Here is a 21,823-nt window from a genome sequence, read left to right as displayed (position 1 = left end):
GGCATGGCATGGCATGGCATGGCATGGCATAGAATAGAATAGTGGCATGGCATAGAAAGAAAAGGAAAGAACTGGAATGTAATAGAAAATAATAGCATGGCATGGCATGGCATGGCATAGAATAGAATAGTGGCATGGCATAGAAGGAAAAGGAAAGGACTGGAATGTAATAGAAAAGAATAGCATGGCATGGCATGGCATGGCATGGCATGGCATGGAATATAATAGTGGCATGGCATAGAAGGAAAAGGAAAGGACTGGAATGTAATAGAAAATAATAGCATGGCATGGCATGGCATGGCATGGCATGGCATGGCATAGAATAGAATAGTGGCATGGCATAGAAGGAAAAGGAAAGGACTGGAATGTAATAGAAAAGAATAGCATGGCATGGCATGGCATGGCATGGCATGGCATGGCATGGCATGGCATGGCATGGCATAGAATAGAATAGTGGCATGGCATAGAAGGAAAAGGAAAGGACTGGAATGTAATAGAAAATAATAGCATGGCATGGCATAGAATAGAATAGTGGCATGGCATAGAAAGAAAAGGAAAGAACTGGAATGTAATAGAAAATAATAGCATGGCATGGCATGGCATAGAATAGAATAGTGGCATGGCATAAAAGGAAAAGGAAAGGACTGGAATGTAATAGAAAAGAATAGCATGGCATGGCATGGCATGGCATGGCATGGCATGGCATGGCATAGAATAGAATAGTGGCATGGCATAGAAGGAAAAGGAAAAGACTGGAATGTAATAGAAAACAATAGCATGGCATGGCATAGAATAGAATAGTGGCATGGCATAGAAAGAAAAGGAAAGAACTGGAATGTAATAGAAAATAATAGCATGGCATGGCATGGCATAGAATAGAATAGTGGCATGGCATAGAAGGAAAAGGAAAGGACTGGAATGTAATAGAAAATAATAGCATGGCATGGCATGGCATGGCATAGAATAGAATAGTGGCATGGCATAGAAGGAAAAGGAAAGGACTGGAATGTAATAGAAAATAATAGCATGGCATGGCATAGAATAGAATAGTGGCATGGCATAGAAGGAAAAGGAAAGGACTGGAATGTAATAGAAAAGAATAGCATGGCATGGCATGGCATGGCATGGCATAGAATAGAATAGTGGCATGGCATAGAAGGAAAAGGAAAGGACTGGAATGTAATAGAAAATAATAGGATGGCATGGCATAGAATAGAATATTATATGGAATGTAATAGAAAAGAATAGCATGGCATGGCATGGCATGGCATAGAATAGAATAGTGGAAAGGACTGGAATGTAATAGAAAATAATAGCATGGCATGGCATAGAATAGAATACTGGCATGGCATAGAAGGAAAAGGAAAGGACTGGAATGTAATAGAAAATAATAGCATGGCATGGCATGGCATGGCATGGCATGGCATGGCATGGCATGGCATAGTGGCATGGCATAGAAAAAAAGGAAAGGACTGGAATGTAATATAACAGAAAATGGCATAGGACTTTGACAATCATGACGTTTAATTTTCTGTCTTGTTGCTTTGACATTTAATTATTATACATTCTTTAGTTTGTTCATGAAATAATTTCCACACATTCTTGTGATTATTTTAATTAAATATTTTGCAAGGTTTACCTGGCAGTAAATATTAATACCCATAACACATATTTAAAAGTAATTATTTAATGAACAAATCTTTAAAAAACAGAAAATTATTCATAAGAAATAAACTTAATAAAGTGTCTGAAAAATAACTGAAAATAAAAATGCAGAATAGAATAGAATATTATATGGAATGTAATAGAAAAGAATAGCATGGCATGGCATGGCATGGCATAGAATAGAATAGTGGCATGGCATAAAAGGAAAAGGAAAGGACTGGAATGTAATAGAAAATAATAGCATGGCATGGCATAGAATAGAATAGTGGCATGGCATAGAAGGAAAAGGAAAGGACTGGAATGTAATAGAAAATAATAGCATGGCATGGCATAGAATAGAATAGTGGCATGGCATAGAAAGAAAAGGAAAGAACTGGAATGTAATAGAAAATAATAGCATGGCATGGCATGGCATAGAATAGAATAGAATAGTGGCATGGCATAGAAGGAAAAGGAAAGGACTGGAATGTAATAGAAAAGAATAGCATGGCATGGCATGGCATGGCATAGAATAGAATAGTGGCATGGCATAGAAGGAAAAGGAAAGGACTGGAATGTAATAGAAAATAATAGCATGGCATGGCATAGAATAGAATAGTGGCATGGCATAGAAAGAAAAGGAAAGAACTGGAATGTAATAGAAAATAATAGCATGGCATGGCATAGAATAGAATAGTGGCATGGCATAGAAGGAAAAGGAAAGGACTGGAATGTAATAGAAAAAAATAGCATGGCATGGCATAGAATAGAATAGTGGCATGGCATAGAAGGTAAAGGAAAGGACTGGAATGTAATAGAAAATAATAGCATGGTATGGCATAGAATAGAATAGTGGCATGGCATAGAAGGAAAAGGAAAGGACTGGAATGTAATAGAAAAGAATAGCATGGCATGGCATGGCATGGCATGGCATGGCATGGCATGGCATGGCATGGCATGGCATGGCATAGAATAGAATAGTGGCATGGCATAGAAAGAAAAGGAAAGAACTGGAATGTAATAGAAAATAATAGCATGGCATGGCATGGCATGGGATGGCATAGAATAGAATAGTGGCATGGCATAGAAGGAAAAGGAAAGGACTGGAATGTAATAGAAAATAATAGCATGGCATGGCATGGCATGGCATAGAATAGAATAGTGGCATGGCATAGAAGGAAAAGGAAAGGACTGGAATGCAATAGAAAATAATAGCATGGCATGGCATGGCATGGCATGGCATGGCATAGAATAGAATAGTGGCATGGAATAGAAGGAAAAGGAAAGGACTGGAATGTAATAGAAAATAATAGCATGGCATGGCATAGAATAGAATACTGGCATGGCATAGAAGGAAAAGGAAAGGACTGGAATGTAATAGAAAATAATAGCATGGCATGGCATGGCATGGCATGGCATGGCATGGCATGGCATGGCATGGCATGGCATGGCATGGCATAGTGGCATGGCATAGAAAAAAAGGAAAGGACTGGAATGTAATATAACAGAAAATGGCATAGGACTTTGACAATCATGACGTTTAATTTTCTGTCTTGTTGCTTTGACATTTAATTATTATACATTCTTTAGTTTGTTCATGAAATAATTTCCACACATTCTTGTGATTATTTTAATTAAATATTTTGCAAGGTTTACCTGGCAGTAAATATTAATACCCATAACACATATTTAAAAGTAATTATTTAATGAACAAATCTTTAAAAAACAGAAAATTATTCATAAGAAATAAACTTAATAAAGTGTCTGAAAAATAACTGAAAATAAAAATGCAGTCAAATTAAACAAACTATACCAGAACAGGCCTTAAATAGTAGCCAATCCTACTAAGGTCATATTAGTACTGGATCACATGTCTGTAGTGGCTGCAAAAAAATCTTCCTTACACAACCTTGAGTATAGCATCCTTCACTTCCCTAAATTTGGAATTGCTGTTTTATAAATGTATGTTTTACCTGGCAGTTCATACTACTTATCAAAGTTTTGCAGCATTTCTTTAAATTTTGTTTTTCCACTGTATTGAATGGCTTTGCAATCGCGTTACACTGTCAGTTAAGGAGCGCCATTTGATACTGTCATATATCATATATGACAAGTTTATACAAGGTGCTGCAGCTCCCCCTTGTGTTTGTTAAAGAACATGCAATCATTGCGGTGATCTGGCATCACCGCCATGAGGTCAAACAATCACGATGAGATGATTATTTAATCATCGTGACAGCCCTATTAATGACTATTTAGATCATTGAGATCACTAGACGCATATTTTTTTCGACCAAAATCAACATTTATACTTTCTTTTACATCTAGCTCAAAATGAAACAGTGCGCTTTCAGACTCATTTTGCCAGCACGGGTCACATTTAGTAAATTAAAATGCTAAATCACAGGCGTCATATTAAACTAAAAATGCCTTTTCATCTTACATGGAAATGGCCCTTAAAAGAAAAATGACCTGATAGCAGTTTTTTATTACATAAAGAATTAGCAATATTATCATGAACAGCATTGCAAAAACATCATTAAGTGCACCTCAGCACCATACGCTTACAAATGTGAAATAGTGATGTCTTAGGATTGTAGCCGGACCATTATAATAAAAGCTACAGTATATTACCAGAATCTACTAAACCTTAATCTAATCAGCAGTCTCCCAGTTAAGCAAGTCAACACAGCGACAGCAGGAACAAATAGTCAAATATAGTTGGTTAATCTGGCAGATAAAACATAAAACATAAAAACTGCTCTTTTTACATCTAATTTTAAACACTAGGAGATTATTTAGCCTGTGTAGTGAGCATCAGAAGACAGGCCGTGCCATATTGAGGGAAGCAGATTGGTGTAACAAGTTCCAGAGGAGAGCAACAGCTGCTGCGAAGAGATGAGAGATCTGAGCACCGGCGGTAATTCATTTACATCTCAACCAAGAATCTGCACAGAAAATCACCATTACATCAAGAGTCTAAATCTATCAATAAACTTCTCCATCTCTTGAGTGATCCATGATAACAGTAATATACAGTTGTTAGTTCTTTTGCACAGTGCGATTGTACAGTTAGTGGTTGTCAAGTTCAAAAATGTGTTGTTTTTAATCAATGTTTATTGGTTTTAAAGGTGCTCTAAGCGAATTCATGCGTTTTAGACCATAAAACATTTTTTGTTTCATACAGTAAACATCTCTCACTATCTGCTTGCTGCCTGTCCGCTGATCAAACTGTAAAAAACGCGATCTCTGTAGACAGCCCAGGCTTCACAAACTGCAATAAAAACAAAGTGGCCAAACCTACCACCAGAAGGGATAAGAAAGTGTTCCAGCCAATAAACGACAAGAAGGATTTGGGGGTGTGGGTTGGGCGCGTTCATGAAAGCACGGAAGGGAGGGGGAGGAGTTAGCTACGCTCCGTTTGTTTGAAAACAGTTCAAACATCAACAAAAAGTGACGTCACACAGATTCGCATAGAGCGCCTTTAACATGACCACTCGAATATATAGGTGTACTCCCTAACATTTGACAATTTATACCTTAAAAATGTACATCTAATATTACATTCAAATACTTTGTCCAATGAAGACTCTCTAGAATCAGAATGCTCCTCCCACTACAGCATCTGCCTACACTCTAAAAAAACAAACGGTGCTATATAGAACCAAAACTGTTGCTTTGGATCGTAATCATAGAAGAACTGTTTTTAGTGCCATATAGCACCGGTGAAGCACCAGTGAAGCACATGTGTAGAACCATATAGGGGCCATATAGAACCACTATAGCACCAAATATGGTTCTACATAGCACTATATGGTTCTACACAGGTGCTTTACTGGTGCTATATGGCACTAAAAACGGTTCTTCTATGATTACGAGCAAAGAACCACTTTTGGTGCTATATAGCACTGTTTGTTTTTAGAGTGTATAGTAGCACTGCGACTGAAAGAAATGAAGAGTTTGGTTCCAAAACGCAATAAATCCATTTTGACAAATTTCGGTAAAAACGTGTTTTCTATACCAAGAAAGTGACAAGATGAAAACCACTATTTTCTGTTACAAACTTTCACATAGCATCTTTAGGTTATAAAAACATAAAAAATTCAAATCCATAACTTGATTTTCAAAGATTTATTATAAAAACTAATTCTTTTTTCCACAAAATGCAATAAATCCATGACAGTTTTTTATTTCAAAATGCTATAAATCTATTAAATCAATGTATAAATGTGCATTCAACTTTACCATTTTATATTTATTTAGTTGACTAGTGGTATACAATGATTAAAAAATAAACATTAATGGCATTAACCAAAACACTTACTTTGTTATATTAAGAACACAATGTTTTAGCATGAGAAGCTTGATGCTGTCTGGAGAACAAGCAACCGAGTGCCTCTCGCGGAAATTATTAGGTGTTGATGGCTTACGTTTCTTTCCCGTCACAGAAAACCATCACAGGTTTGGCAATGCTATTAAAGTATTATTTTTTTTTGTTTGTTGACAACGAAGTACAAAGTAGATGAGGAAAAATAGAGCTGTGTCTGAAACCGCTCCCTATCCACTATATAGTGCACTATATCGGGTGTCGGCCATTTTGTAGTGGTGTCCGAAACCTGAGTGAACAACTTCATTCACTACATTCATACACAACTTTTTACCCACAATGCACTCTGATTTTGAGTGTACATTCGATGTACACTCGTACACTCATATTTCCCATGATGCAATTGGAGACGAATGCGTAACATGAATCTGCTGAAGGATAATGACAGTAAACACCAAACATTTAGGTTTATAATTTGTCAGTTATTTTCTGCTTTTTGAAAATAAACAAATGAAAAATAATTGCGTTATCTTTTATTTAAAATCTCATAAACATTTTTATTAAACAATAAATAAACAGCAGAAATAAATATTATAATCAGTTGTTTGCTCTCTTTATTATCAACTAATAGAATAAACATGACAAATGTAAAAAAACATAGAAAGTAAACTTTACCATTTCACAGTACAATCACAGGTGTTTATGATGAATCTCTGCGACAGCTCTGACGCATGATATTTACGTCAGTGTCCGAAACCGCTCACTCATTTTCATTTGCTTCTTCCCCATATAGTGGACTCAACTGTCATTCCCCATATAGGGAATAGTGAATGAGTGAACGAGGGAACGGTTTCAGACACAGCTTAGGACTCCGTGTACTCAGCGCGCCGCCATGTTTGTTTACATTGCGTGAATGGTCCGCTCGCTGTAATATCAGAAATGGATTTATTGCGTTCTGTAAAAAAGGGGGAGTGGCGTTTGTCTTATTTTGGGAAAAAAGGGAGAAAAGATGACAGAATATCACGGCGGGTATTGGATTTTGCGTAAAATTAATTATTTACTTTTAACTACTGACCTGATATAATACTGATTTTGGCAGTAACTCATTTTTTTCAAAAATGGCGTTTATCGCGTTTTGGAACCAAACTCTTCAAATATGTTTTTAAATGTATTTTTAGATATATTTTAATGCAGTCTTTCCCCGCATCCATCGGGAAATGCGTATGTTCAAATTAAAGATCGGGAAAAACATTTTACTCCAAATGCAATCCAGTCAAATTGTTGTGGGAAATGACTTGGGTAATTTGCACTTTCTAAGTATTAATCATTCAACAACTTTTAAATAAATGAAAGAGTCATGGGAACAGTGGCGGCTGGTGAATAGAGGGCGATACAGCACTGCCCCCCCTCCCTCACACACAAAATAATAAAATTATCATTATTTTGTAAATTATATACATTTATATTTATATGATGTGAAATGATAGATATCCGTTTGTGGATAATATTTGCTTTCCCATATGTTCCTAGACAGTAAAAGAAATGGACACAGCGACCCCGTTGGATTCAATGGAGACAATCAGTCAATTAGAAGCATGCACTTCCTGGGGGTCGGTGTACTGCGCAGACTCAAACTGTGCTTGATGACGTAGATGTCACGTGAGCAACCTGTCTGACAATTGTAAGTCTTCTAATAGCTGTGCCAAGAGAAATCTGAATCACCCATAGACAGTAAAAGGAACGTTGTTGAACAATTTTATCCCGTTGTTTATAGACTCTCTTTAGGCTTCTCCCTTGACTTTATGCCTTTACGTCCACCCGATTGCCTCATAGACAGTAAAAGATTTCCTGTGAGCTTCTCTTCCTGTCCATACGGTAATTTCTCTACTGTGTGACAGAGAGTCGCAGGTTATGGCGCAATCGTTAGCCTGTTTGTACAAAAACTGCTACTTCTACTGGGCCATAACGTAAGATACAAGGTAATGGAGCATTTTATACATTTTCGTGTTTCTTTAGAAATAATTAATGGACAAATGGAGTCTTTAAAGACCTCAGATGTAAGTTATTTGCTGTCAAAGTGATGCAAAAATTAATGGGAGTCAATGGAATGCTAACAGCAGGTGGGGGTCCGCTTATCAATGGCAGAGCCCGGGGAAGCTTTAATAAAATATGAAACCCTGCCCCCCTGGGGGCAATCGAGAAATTGCTAAACTGCTAAATCCAGGACTGAGATATTTTCACTACATGACGCAGACTTACTGTACGTTCAGACCAGCCGCGGTAGAGGCGGCAAAAAGTTAAACATGGACGCTTGAACATTTTTAGTTTACTCAGTACAAGCCGCATGTGAAATTCTAGTCATTTGAGACATTCACACGTAAATTTGCATCATGGGAGGGGCTTCTGCGACTCCGCTTGCTCCCTGTAATCACGTCACTACTAGAACAAGCTCCTGATTGGTTAATGCAGCTCAAATATCCACCAAAGTTAAAAATTTTTAACTCGCTTTCCCGCTGCAACACTAAATTGGCGGCATCCGCGCTGTGACGTCTGCACGTTCAGCGCCATTGGCATTGGTCCATTCGCGCGTACCGCACCGCAGGATGCCTATTCGCGTCTTTGCATTGACTTAACATGTAAATCACTCGCGCTTGCCTCCTCTTCCACGTCTGGTATGACTGCCACATTATTCTGAGCAATCTCCCTCAATGTCTAACTAAACATCTGGCAAAAATATGTTCAATTTTCTGAATGTAAAACTTGACGTTTGTTGGGCTCCCCCTCATTTAGTACCAGCTGCCGTTGCATGGAAGGTAAAGTGCTTTTAAAAATTGATCTTATAGATTTACATAATCTTGTTACCCTAATGTAAAGTGGCCTGTATGATGTACAATGGAACACACAGGTCCACCGGTAATTAATAAGCCAATCCATCTCCATGCAACCAGAGTAGAGACTGAACAATGTTAGCAATGAAGACTGACATAAGCAATAAAAATCTGGATGGCTGAAGAAAATGGGTTATTTAGCTGAGCGAATGAGCGTGCCCAATGAGTTACATTAATCAATGTCTCCAGAAAAGTCTGCTCCAGATACAGTAAGTCTGTTCTCAACAGAGCGCAAAGATATCTCAACTCCCTTTACGCAGCGTGCTGGAGTTCCCTTGAGTTTCTGAAACGTAGGCAACCGAACTAAACTCAAGCAACACATCCTGCAGGAATTCATGTATGTGTGTAAACATCTACAGTAAATGAAAAGCAAAATGCTTAAGCACGCACTGTATATTATTATCAAGGACTGACTCATGTAGTACTGTGGTGAGACAATGATGCTTGATTGTGCAACACTTGCAGCCAATGTGTTGCTATGTGGTTGCTAAGGTGTTTTGCAGCATATTCTCGCCGGTTGCTGTTTGGCTGGTAAAGTGTTTTAAGTGAGTTTTTGGAGCACTGCGGTGCGGTTGCTATGGCATTCTGAGTGGTTGCCACGGCATTACTATTTGCTTGTTTAGTTCTTAGCTTTTTTGAAGTGTTGCTAGGTAGTCCCATATGGCAAAAAAAATCTTTGGCCAAAAATATTATATTTTGTAGAAAGTAAAGCTCTTTTAAATATATTTTTGAATTTGAAACTATTATTTAGTTTGAACATTCATATATTAAAGTGCACCTATTTCATTGCTAAAAACATTATTTTGTGTATTTGGTATAATACAATGTGTTTGCGTGGTTTATGGTTCAAAAACACTTTTTTTTCCAAATACCGCACATTTTTGTATCTCCAGATATTCCTCAAACGCATTGACTTTGTACAAAACTCATCGATTTGAATAGCTCTGTGTTCCTGATTGGCCAGCTAATCTGTACATTGTGATTGGCCTGAATACCTCTGACATCAGACGGAAATGTGACGCTCTTTACCATGTTTGAAAGATTCGCTCACAATACAATGCTAACAGGAGTTAACTTACAGGCTGTGAGTCCAAAGCGGGAGGAATTATAAAAATGACCGTCGTGTCCACGTCAACCACGTCATCGTTTACTATGGGGTTCGTAAAGCCCTTTTCACACAGACATTCCGTAAAATACACGAAGTTTTATGAAGTTTGCATATTATTTATTATTTCTCTCTCCAGAAACCACTCGCGTGCATTTTTGTTTATTATAAGATTATAAAGGAGCATGTGACGCGCCGTTCTAATGCTGGTGAATGATCTCAGCTTCTGAGTGGATATTTGACAAGCTCCCTGATCTCTGCTTTAATACAGTTTTCAGACACTTCTCATCGTGATTGTTTATATGCATTTAAAACCCGTATTTTGAGGAGCTGAACGATATATCTGGTTGGGATGATGCGCGGGTATTTTCGTTTATTATAGCTCAAATGAGCACGTGACGCGATATTCTTTTATGCTGCTGAATGATCTCCATTTCAACGCAGTAAGTGACGAGCTAACTTACCTGATATCTGCTTCATTCCAGTTTGCTGACATTTCTCATTGTGAATGTTGTATATCCCTCATTTTAAAAAGTTGAACCAACTTCATGTTGCTATGACACGCGCGTCCACACTACAGCACGTGCATCATTGTTTATGCGTCTCATTTATCATTTCCTGATTACTGCGTCAATATAGTTTGCAACATTTCTCATGGTGAATGTTTATATGCATGTTATCTCTCGTTTTAAGTACCTGAATCATAACTTTTGTTGTGATGATGCGCGTGTCCTCACTACGACACGCCCATTACGGCATTGTTTCGGCTTCTTGTTCACACAGAGGGTTTTCCGTATATCTGACTAGGTCCTCTTTCCGGCAAGGATCCCAGAAGATTAAAGGGACGAGTTTGTGTTCACACAGACGCTTGTCTGCCAATTTTACTGGTATTTTCTGGGACCAAAGGTCTGTGTGAATGGGGTTTTACTTTTGCATATCGTTAACATGTACTAATACACTTACACACCAAAGGAAATGTAAAAATGTGAATTAGACCATAGTTGCTCTTTAACATATATTTCAAAATGTATTTCAGGGGCAACAAATACATCCCATACAGCAAAAAAATATATTTTCCTAGACAAAATATAAAAGTTTGTATAAAATGTATAAAATTTAAGTATATAAACTATACGGGGCAGTGTCCTCGTCCCAGACTAAAATGTATGTTTAAGCTGCTATAATTTAAAAACTAATTTTAACATATATCAATCACATTGTTGCACACGTAGTTTTTTTTGTAAGGTATGTTCGTAAAAAAGTTTTAAAGGGGACATTTCACAAGACTTTTTTAAGAAGTCAAAAAAATCTTTGGTGTCCCCAGATTACATATGGTTTTAGCTCAAAATATCATATAGATAATTTATCGTACCATGTTAAAATTGTCACTTTGTTGGTGTGAGCAAAAATGTGCCGTTTTGGGGGGTGCCCTTTAAAATGCAAATGAGCTGATCTCTGCACTAAATGGCAGTGCCAAAGATCAGCTCAATAGCACTGACATATGTAACCCGTCACGGAAACCAATGACACAAGTCGGCAGCACAACTTTCGAGCAAAATGAGAAAAGCGGTTTTTTTTTTTTTTAAATTGGTGATTTTTTTTTTTTTTACAGAATCTTTTAGTTGAGATCATAAAGAAGCCTCTCCATGTTTGAGATAGCAGTATTTGTATATTTAAAAATGTACATTTGGAGATTGAAATCGGCTTGTTTTTCCAGAGATTCTAGCATGTAGTGGGGGGGGTGATTGTCTGTGTGGATAAGCGGCTTTTGTTTGTTTTGTTATTGTCCCCGCTGACTCACTCTCATGTCGTTCCAAACTCGTAAGACCACCGATCAAAGTAGTCTATGTGACATCAGTGGGTCAGTTAGAATGTGTTGAAGCATCGAAAATACATTTTGGTCCAAAAATTACGACTTTATTGAGCATTGTCTTCTCTTCTGGTTCTGTTATGAACCGCATGAAGTCACGTGACTGCAGTGAAGCGGCTGACGTGTTATCCTCAGTTTTATCCTCAGACATGTTTGCGAAGTTTTTTTCCAAACTTACAGCGTGCGTCTGCCTCTGACTGTAAACAAAGCTTGGGTGCAACAGATAACAGTCAGCCGCGTCACTGCAGTCACGTGACTTCAGTCTCGTGCACGTGGTTATAAAAACAACGGCAACTTTTATTTTATTTAGAAAAAGAACAATTATTAAAAGTTCTTTATTTTCTACATTTTTAGGAAACTTTATTTTTTACATAAAATTTTTTTTTATAAGACCTTTTTATTTCAAGCATTGTATGGTTGTTTGAAATATGTAATAAAAAAACATTTATAGCTGTGTGTTGTTTCCTTATTTTAGAATTATAATGGTAGGATTATGCAGTCTTTCATAAGAAAAAATAATCGTGAACATATTTACAGTATAAGAGTTTATCTTTTTTTTATTCAGTGTACATAAGAGTTGCCTATACCGTTTTATCGGTAGATGCTAAGAGACATTTATTTATATACTACCTGTTTGCAAACTTTTTTTATGGCACATTTTCCTGAACTTTTTAACCTAAGGGGGTATGGCTTATCTAAATGGGATGTAAATGAGCCCTATTGTCACTCCCAGCAGCAGACAAAGGTGAAAACTGCAAAACCTTTAGAGGCCGTTTTCTCCCCTTTAAGGTTTTTGGAGTGCCTTTCTTCAAATGGCCACAACTTCTCCAGATATTATCAGATTTCCATGTTTTACACATCGTTGGAAAGTTTGGAGACTACACTTTTAAAATCTGTGAATAACTCAAAATGTCCGACTTTTGTCCCTACTTTCCGTGATCGGTCACATAAAATATGTCAGTGTCAGATGTTTTTAAATGAAGGCAGCTTAAACATACATTTTAGTCTGAGGATAAGCCCTATCCAGGAAAAAAAACCTTAGGGGCGGTTTCCCAGACCAGGATTAGCTTAATCCAGGACTAGGCCTTAGTATAATTAGGAAATATAACTAGTTTTAACAAACATGCCTTACTAAAAACATTACCTGTGTGCATTTTGAGGTAAAACAAAGGACACTGAGGTATTTTAAGATATGTCAGTGCAAGTTGTTTTCAGTTTGGAGAGCTCTTAAAAGTGTTTAAGTCTAGGACTAGTCTAATCCCTGTCCGGGAAACCGCCCCTTAGAGTATTATACTTGTAGCAATAAAGATAAAAGATATATAAAATCAAAAGACATACTTGAGTGTAAAAATTGCAGAACACAGTCTATCATTTTAGATTATGTCACATCTTTAAATCTCAGTATTATGACAAACTTCAGATCAAACTGCAGACTGCATCAGATCACCACAGCAACAAAGTTATTTTTGGACAGTGTTCTCTTTATAGATGTACTGTAAACCTCTTACTTACTGTATGAACATCACAGCATGTAATTACCTCTATTAACTCGGTAAATTTAAAATAAAAAAAAATAATTTTAAGTTTTCTGAATGACTAATTTGTTTTTTAAAACACTTATATTTTCATCTACGTATATAATTAAGATTGGACCGTTTACTGTATAATTTAGTGTAAATGATGAAAAATTGACAGAGTTAAAAATCCTCTTTAAACGTAGTATTTAAGTAATTAATGTGACACTTTGGGATATAAGTGTTGATTAAATGTAGGTCAGGCCCGGTACTAGGCTTGCTGGACTGGGGGGGCAGTCAGGATTTTTGGGTGGGCAGCCATTTCTCGACTAAAATTATTCATACACTAAAATTATGGATGTATGGATGTATGGAATCCAATATTATTTTGCATATGTCTTATAATAAAAGGCCATTTATATGTCATTTTGCACATTCAAATTTTAAAAGTAGATGCAATTAGATTAATGATTTATAATGTTATAATGATTACACTAGTTTGACACATTTAGTCACAGTTAATTAAATCAGGCAAGCAGGTTTTATGAATACAAAGCTGTACATATAGCTATATTTTATTAATGTTTACACTGCATTTAATCTATTATTTTACTTATAGATAAATTAAAGCCATTCTTATACCTACCCTACCCAACATATGCCTTTATTCTAAATAAACATTTGTTAGGAACTTTATTTCCACTTCTCAAACATTTTCTTCATTTAAAATAATGTATTTTCAATGTGATATATGTGATAAGCTGTGTTGTCATTAATTCCTGACCCTTTCATACATGCTGCTGCAGCAACCTCAAAAATCACAACAAAGCACGCTTTAAATAATATATTTTGAAACATCATGCAATTTGACATGCATGACAAATTCGTCATAGCTTATCCTGTTTGCCTATAACAGCACCAGACAAAAGCACAAGCCCTAAAATACTGTAAAGTGTGATTTGCGACGAGACCAAAGATAAATCACCCTGCTTTGTTCATAACACAGCAAATTAGATATTATAATACACACAACATTATAAAATACAACGGTTTACCTTACGATGACCTTGCGGAGTGACGGTTCCATCTGAACTTAAAAGTCTGTAGATTTTTGTGTGTGAAGTTTTTCTCAAACGCGAGCTGAATGAGCTGATGAATGACGATGACAAAACCGCTAAAATTTGATTTTAAAACTGCACTGCACGCGATGCTCAGCTGTATACTGTATATTTACTGTATAACCATCTTATATAATTTATATCTACTATATAGTATGCCACAACCAAACTGCATATTCTAATTTTAATAAACAGAACTACGTCTAAAACAAACACATTAAATGCTGCTGGAGACTTGCCATTGGCTGTTGTATTTGAATGAATAAATAATGAGGTGAGTCCAAGAAAGGATAAGGGGATATTTTGGGCATGTTTTACTGTTTTAAGTTTTAATTTAATATGTGTTGGGTTATTACGTTTATGTAATACTAAATTGCATTGTTTCTGATATATATTTTAAAGATGTGTTTTTTAAGTTACCATTGTAGAGAAAAGTAGTACTTTTCTTGTGAGTTAAATACTGCTGAAAAGACCTCCAAGGCTTGAATAAGCTAATCAGATGAGAGTGGGTGGGAGCTGTAAACGCTAGCGCTTAGCTAAAGAAGACATTTTTTGTTTAAAGACACTCCGTTATTTTATGGTTGACTGGACATTATTTGGGGGTGCAGAGGGAAAATCTGGGGGGCAATGCCCCCCCAGCCCCCCCCCCCCCCCCCCCCCCCCGTAGACCCGGCCCTGATGTAGGTTAGTGTTAGCGATTTCTGTGATTTATTTCTGAAAGACAAGGTTTGAACTTTCTTTTGTTCTTTATGGCATATTATTTAGTTTGTTTTTTGTACTATCTGGCAACACTGGGTGACCAGCATCTAAACGAACAGTTATCATATAAGGTGCATCATTCAGCAGGTTATTGCTGACATGATATTACATTCGGTACGAAAAAAGCAGTAATCATCATGATTGTTTCTGTAAGAAAATCAACACTATCAAAAAACAGAAAATAATTCTGGTACAAAGATGTAGAACAATTGGGTTTAAATGAAATATGAAAATATGTTAACACCCCGAGCTTGAAACAGAAAAGATAATCTCAACAGAACCTAAGCATTAAGAATTGTCTTATTTCAGTCAATTTAGGAGTTAACAAAGTCATCCTGAAAACATTAAACAAAGTTCTTGTGTAGTATTTTGTAAAGTTCTTGTTCATATAATCTTGCATATTTAAATGCACTAATTTTTTAATTCTGGCTACGGCCATGCCCAAAGTACCATGTTTTAGCCTAAAATCAAAGGAAATAAAAAATTATATTCTTTTTCCTAAAGACAAACTGCTCAAAATTCCTTTTTTTTAGGTGATTAAAAATGCAATACAAATAAATTATATGAAATTAATATAAAAATATAAATTTAACTATAAAAAATCTTTCTTAAAAATATATTACTTTTTATTTGTGTGATCTGATCCTGTTTTGTGTGATTTACCCATTTGTAAAAAACACTTTGTCAGATAAAGTGAAGAAAATATCCACAGCAGAAAGAGGTATCTGTTACAAAGCTCCACAAACAACAGCCAGACACAAACTGTGCTGTTCAATGACCAACACAATGTAAAACAACTTATTTTCCCTTAATCCATACTAATGTCTAAACACTATCGTATTTCCTAACAATGATACTGATTATTTTCTACTGCCGTTTATGTGCGATTCACAGTTCTGAACGCTTATTACAGTGAACACCGCTATCAAAAGATCAATACTCAGATTTGTTCCCCATGTGAGACAAGGCCAAAATCATCAAATGAGGCTTTTATTGACCCAGACTGATATAAAGATAAGTGATGTGATCAAAAAAACCAAAGGCTCCATTAGAGAGAGTTTAAATGAGGGCTGAAGGGGACCGATTACACCATCCATTATTACATCCATTACAGTTTCACGTGTGACTGTGGATCTGCTATTACAGAAGTCTTGACAATTAATAATAATACGATGAAATGCTTACAGCAACCATTAATTGTGACTGATAGTGAGCTGAGACAGACTGTCTACAATATAATTGTTTGACTGCTGTATGGTATCAATCAACCAGTATAAATCAAAACAATGTTAATTCACCAGTTAAAATTGATCAAGAATAGGACTTTAACAGGATTTACACCCTGTTAAATAGCAATGATTGAGGTAAATAAACCTGGGTCTAGAATAGAAGAAAGTTTTATGGCTTTGAAATGACATTAGGGACATAGTGCCCTATTTTAACAAAGTCTGAAGCCCATGGCGCAGGTGCACTTAGGGAGTGTCTGAATACAGAAACGTAAAAAAAACAGTTGGCAAATGATTCAAAAGGGTTGTACCTATTCTCTTAACTCTTTATACGGAGCCCCTAAGGGGACACGGAGCAAAAATTAAATAAAGTTTCAAAAAAAATTCTGCACATGAAAGTTTCGCATGAGCACATGAAACTTTTTTACTCTACACTGGATGTGAAAATCATAACTGCGCCTGGCCTAAACTAGCAAGAAACACTTGCGCCGCACCTGGAGTATATGCAACGGGTGAGTGATAGGGATTCTATCTCTTTAAGGCATGTTTACAACTAAACACTTTTTGCTCACTGGTCAAAGCAAATTTGTTTTTTTTTTTGACAAGAGCTGTTTGAATAAAACTGACCTCTTTGGAGAGACGTGTGAAAAGATCTCCCCCTCTGAGAAAGTCCAATATAAGGTACAGCTTCCCTTCTGTCTGAAAGGCTACAGGAAAAAGCAACAAAGGTCACATTTAAGCAGTGTTTTTTATCTCTTGTGGAAAACAACACAGCCTGTAATAAACAACCAGTTATAACCAGGCATATATCCAAACACTTACAGTAACATAGTCGATTGTAGTAAAGCAATGCTCTTCAGTCCCAGCCAGAGGTTGCATAAACTAAATATTTTCCATCATCTTTTCAATTCATCAGATTTTATTAGCAGTGTGTGAAAAAATCTGAAGATTACCCATCATTGTGACAGATTACACTACTGGTGCGTTCATACCAGATGCAAATGAAGTGTTAAGCGCGAGTTATTTACCTGTTAAGTCAATGCAAAGACGCGATAGACATCCTGTGTCGCGCAAATTGAGTGTTCGGGCGAGATGAAAAATCTCAACTTTGGTGGATATTGCTCTAGTAAAGATGTGATTATGACGTAGCGAGCGGAGGGAGAAATACGAAACAACAATAAAGGATCTGTACGACACATCTTCGTACTTGGAAGAAAGTGAGTGAGAAGGTCGGACAATCTGGTAAATTGTAAAAAACGCTGACGGGGAAAGAGTTAAGCATGCTTCCAGGCTTATTTGATCATCACTTCAACAGTTGCACGATATAAATGTTAATGTATATTTTAGATGAATGTTGATTTATAAAAATAAACACCACAGTCTTAAATCATATTTTCATTGTGTCTTTGCTGCGTCTGTTTTGGTTGAGAACTACACTCTGTTGCAGCCACACTTGATTCTGAGGAACTACTTGTCATGGGCTTGCCAGATCTTTTGTGCTAGATTCAGGTCTGAGTACATCTGGCAAGACCATGACAGTACTATGTTTTGTGTGGGGACATGTGGAGTCATATTGTGTTTGTGGCTTCCACGTGTTTCCAGTGTCTTGTCGCTGTCATGGCCTTGCCAGATCTTGGTGTAAGATTCAGGTCTGATTTCTGAGGGCAAGGTCATGGCAGCATTGTGTTTTGTTTGGGGACACGTGTTTTCACATGTATGTGTGTCATGTGTTCCCAGTGTCTTTTCACTTTTACCCGACTCCCTTATGTACTCGTGTCTTACGTAATTAATTATGTTCACCTGTTCCCCATTGGTGTGGTGTCCAAAAAATGCCCTCTCGTTCTCTGTCGTGTGCTCGTTCATTCATCTATATTCAGAGTTATTCATGTTCCCCGTGTTCCTGCTATCTGTACCTGAATCAGTGTTTATTTTGTTCCAGTGTTTTGTTCCCGTGTTTCGTGTTTTATCACTGTGTGTATTTATCATCTGTTTTACCCCCACGTGGGTTTTTGTGTTTGTTAAAATAAACCTTCAGTATATTATTTACTTTTCGTCGTGTCTGCATTTGGGTTCTCTTTTTGTAGTATGTAACGTGACACTACTTTGTTTGGCGGAAGAGTAATATTTGTACTAATACAATTCAACTTATTTGTGTTTCATTTTATGAAATTCTGCTATGCATATGAAGTAACCGTTTTATAAATACAATAAGCCCCGTGAAGCAGTGGTGTTACAGTGCATTTTATAACAGCTAAGGGGGTTTTAGGCACTCTTAGCTGTTATAAAATGCACTGGTAACCCACCGTTTCTTGGGGCTTATTGCTTTATTTTACTCAATTTATATATATATTCAAATTGAAACTACAATTGAGTGTATTCACGTCTGAATTTCACGGCGAATGACTCCAATCTCACATGCGAATGAAGTGAGTTAACTCAAAATGTTCAAGTGTCAAAGTATGCAAAAATAGCATGATTTATTTTCTCCATTTGAGTCTAGCATGAATGCATAGTAAGGGTGATTTATTGTAAATTGTAATTCCCACCCCTGTCCAGTTTGTGGCGACTGAGCAACAGGTGTTTGACTAAATTGGCGCTATGCAGACCAATTGGTTTATCCTCCATAATAGTCATATTTGCCTGTACAGGCACAACGTTTTACATGTTTCCCGCTGTCACTCTGAAAAATAAATATTTGTTTATCTGCATTGTGTGGTGTTGAGTGCAGTCTCTCTTGCCAAAACAAAAGCTATTTACTCTTTCCCCGCCATTGATGAGTATCTCATCAATTAAGAAAAAACATTTGCATGAAAAAAGCCTGATGAGTTCCTGATGAGTTTTTATGTTAACCTGTAATACCGTGATTATCCACTATATGGTGCACTTACCCAATTTATTAAAGGTGACATAGAATGATTGAACGGGGTATTTATCCTTGTTCTGTGATGTGACATGTAGACAAAAACATTTTTGTTTGGGTCTGTAATACCTTAGAAGCTTCCTAAAAAACTCTCTCTTAAATAGCTCTATTAGGGTGGGGGATTTTAAACAAGTGGTTTTGCACCTATTTGGCTCCCCCTACTGGCTTAACTTGCAATCTCATTACTGATTGGCTGACTTTGCTGCCACTCAAAAAATGTAGCCAATTATTTTAAAGTGGAGGGGCAGTGAGATGCCTGTGATGTCATAAGCATCAGTTTTTCAGATTGGGCCGTTTTCTGGCTGACATTTCTAAAAGAGGAATTTGTATGAGACTGAGATGTTTAGCATGCACTTTTTGTATGTTCGTAAATGCGGGTAGACTACCATTATTCAACAAAGACAAGGTAAAAATAGTTTTTCATTCTCTGTCCCCTTTAAAAACAATGTTTTCACTAATTTTAAACTGTGTATGTTTTGATAATCGTTCTGAATCTGATCTCTAATAAAATTCCTTCACAAAAATGCAATTATTTCAGCTTTTTGCAAAAAAAAAATTACTAAAGAAAAATATATTTAAGAATTTATAAGCAGAGAAAAAATATACATAGGATGAAATTTTTTTTCCCATTTTGTTTGTTAGTTTTAAAGCAGAGGGTCTGTTCTTTCATTTGATATATTTGTATGTTTATATATTTTAGAAGAAAATTTTCCTAGAAGGTATTTTGTGAAAAATCACAAAAAATGCTGGCGGGCAACTTAAAAAAATGGCTGGTGGGGAATGACTTAAATGTCTTATTATCATTAAACGTAATGGGTAATAATTGATTATGCCGGAATTTTTACAAGCTTATCTAACGTAATCTCTGGTCCCAGCAAACCCTATGCTGTGGTAGATCTGGCGCTAAACTATTTCATTCATAGTGCATGAAATGGTCATTTCATTCTCACATTTTAGCAATCATTGGTGGGATAGAAATCGCATTTCACTTTATTTTAAATAGCACACAATTGATCAACAACTCACCATAGTGGAGTTTGACAATGAAAGGATGATTGACTTCTGCGAGTATGTCTCTCTCCATTTTGGACCTCACTCGGTCTCGCACTTAGAAAGAGACAAAAAACAGAAGTCAGACCCTAAACCCAAGATATAAACTAACAAAAAGATGCTTTAACCAACAAGGTAACTGTCTAAAGCTGCATTTACAGTGTCAAGGCATAAAATCAAGAAATGCAGATCACACGTTTGCCTGACCGTGATGTGTTTTTTTTTTCATTCACAAGTACATGAAGAACTTGAGCAACATTAACCACTGAGTGCAAAGATTTTGGGAAATATCTCTGTAACCATGGTAACACTCATAGAACAAGTTATGTGGGTTGTGAACAGGTTGTAATAGATAACCACTCAAAACAGAAAGAAACATGAATCAGTACAATAACTGCGATTATGCTGGGATTGGTGCTGATTTCTGTTTATTGTTTCAAAACAAAGCAATAAATTGCAAACCTGAATGTGTAATGAGGAAAGTCAGCCTGATACGAGCTTTGTTTGAGATTAAATCAGTTTCTCTGTCGCTGTGGATTTGTATCCTGATGAAAAAAATCACTCTAAAAATTGCCTCGGTGTCTGAGTGGGAAATTTTCCCTAAGTAAGACAATTTGATGATCCGGATGCATCTTGAAAATCAATCACAGAACGCGTCATCACCTCGAGTGGCTCAGTTACTCATATCACATGCTGCGTTCAAACTAGAAGCGTAGCTCTTGGATCAGGATTTTAGATTAGGACAGACAAATGCAAGACTTATGCAAAAATGTGTTGCAAAAATCATTCAGGTCACAGAAAGTTTACTATCGGAGTGCCAAGGCATCAGTTTTACCTTTTAGTGTTGCTTTCTTTAACACCTTCATGGCATAGAGTTGTCCTCTGTCTGAACCTTTGATTTTTCTCACCAGGAACACCTGAGATGAAGGAAACCAGAAAGTCAAAACCCACAAAATATTCACAAGTCATAAATGATAGTGGCCTGATAAAAAATAGCACCTTTTAAAATGACTTGGGTGTCTTATGTACTGTATTTATTATACATTTGAGTTCATTTTTTATTTTATTTACAGTCTAAAAATGTAGTTTAGTACATTTATTTTCATCTTACACTATTTACAATTCCTCTACTCTCAAATCCCTTCTCCAGATTCTTTGGTTTTTGCATGTCTAGTGATTAAAAACAACAGTCAGTTTAATGTCAACATTGTTTCTTCACACAAAGCTATTGTATGGCCTTGAATGCCTTGAAATTTAGTGCATGGCCTTATTAACTGAAGAACGTCTTTGATGATTAAAAATAATAAATTTTTTAACGTTTTCCTTTGCGTTAATGAAAAATTTCTCATACACAAGACAACACTGACAAAAGATCTGCATTTACACAAATCTGCCAAGATGA

At 36.4% G+C, this 21,823-nt stretch overlaps 1 protein-coding gene across 1 annotated transcript in view; it reads right to left on the bottom strand.

Annotated features, from left to right (window-relative positions):
- Positions 1–21,823, bottom strand: part of rps6ka2 (ribosomal protein S6 kinase, polypeptide 2) — a 72,495-nt gene that overhangs the window by 37,420 nt on the left and 13,252 nt on the right. The window contains exons 3-5 of the mRNA XM_055171066.2: positions 21,257–21,338; positions 20,398–20,478; positions 17,079–17,158 (exon numbers count right to left, since the gene is read on the bottom strand). Of these exons, the coding sequence (XP_055027041.1) occupies positions 17,079–17,158; positions 20,398–20,478; positions 21,257–21,338 (243 nt within the window). The remainder of the gene's footprint in view (positions 1–17,078; positions 17,159–20,397; positions 20,479–21,256; positions 21,339–21,823) is intronic.

The sequence above is a fragment of the Misgurnus anguillicaudatus genome, chromosome 11 (assembly GCF_027580225.2).
Source record: "Misgurnus anguillicaudatus chromosome 11, ASM2758022v2, whole genome shotgun sequence".
NCBI classification, from domain to species: Eukaryota; Metazoa; Chordata; class Actinopteri; order Cypriniformes; family Cobitidae; genus Misgurnus; species Misgurnus anguillicaudatus.
This window is presented reverse-complemented; position numbering and strand designations above follow the sequence as displayed.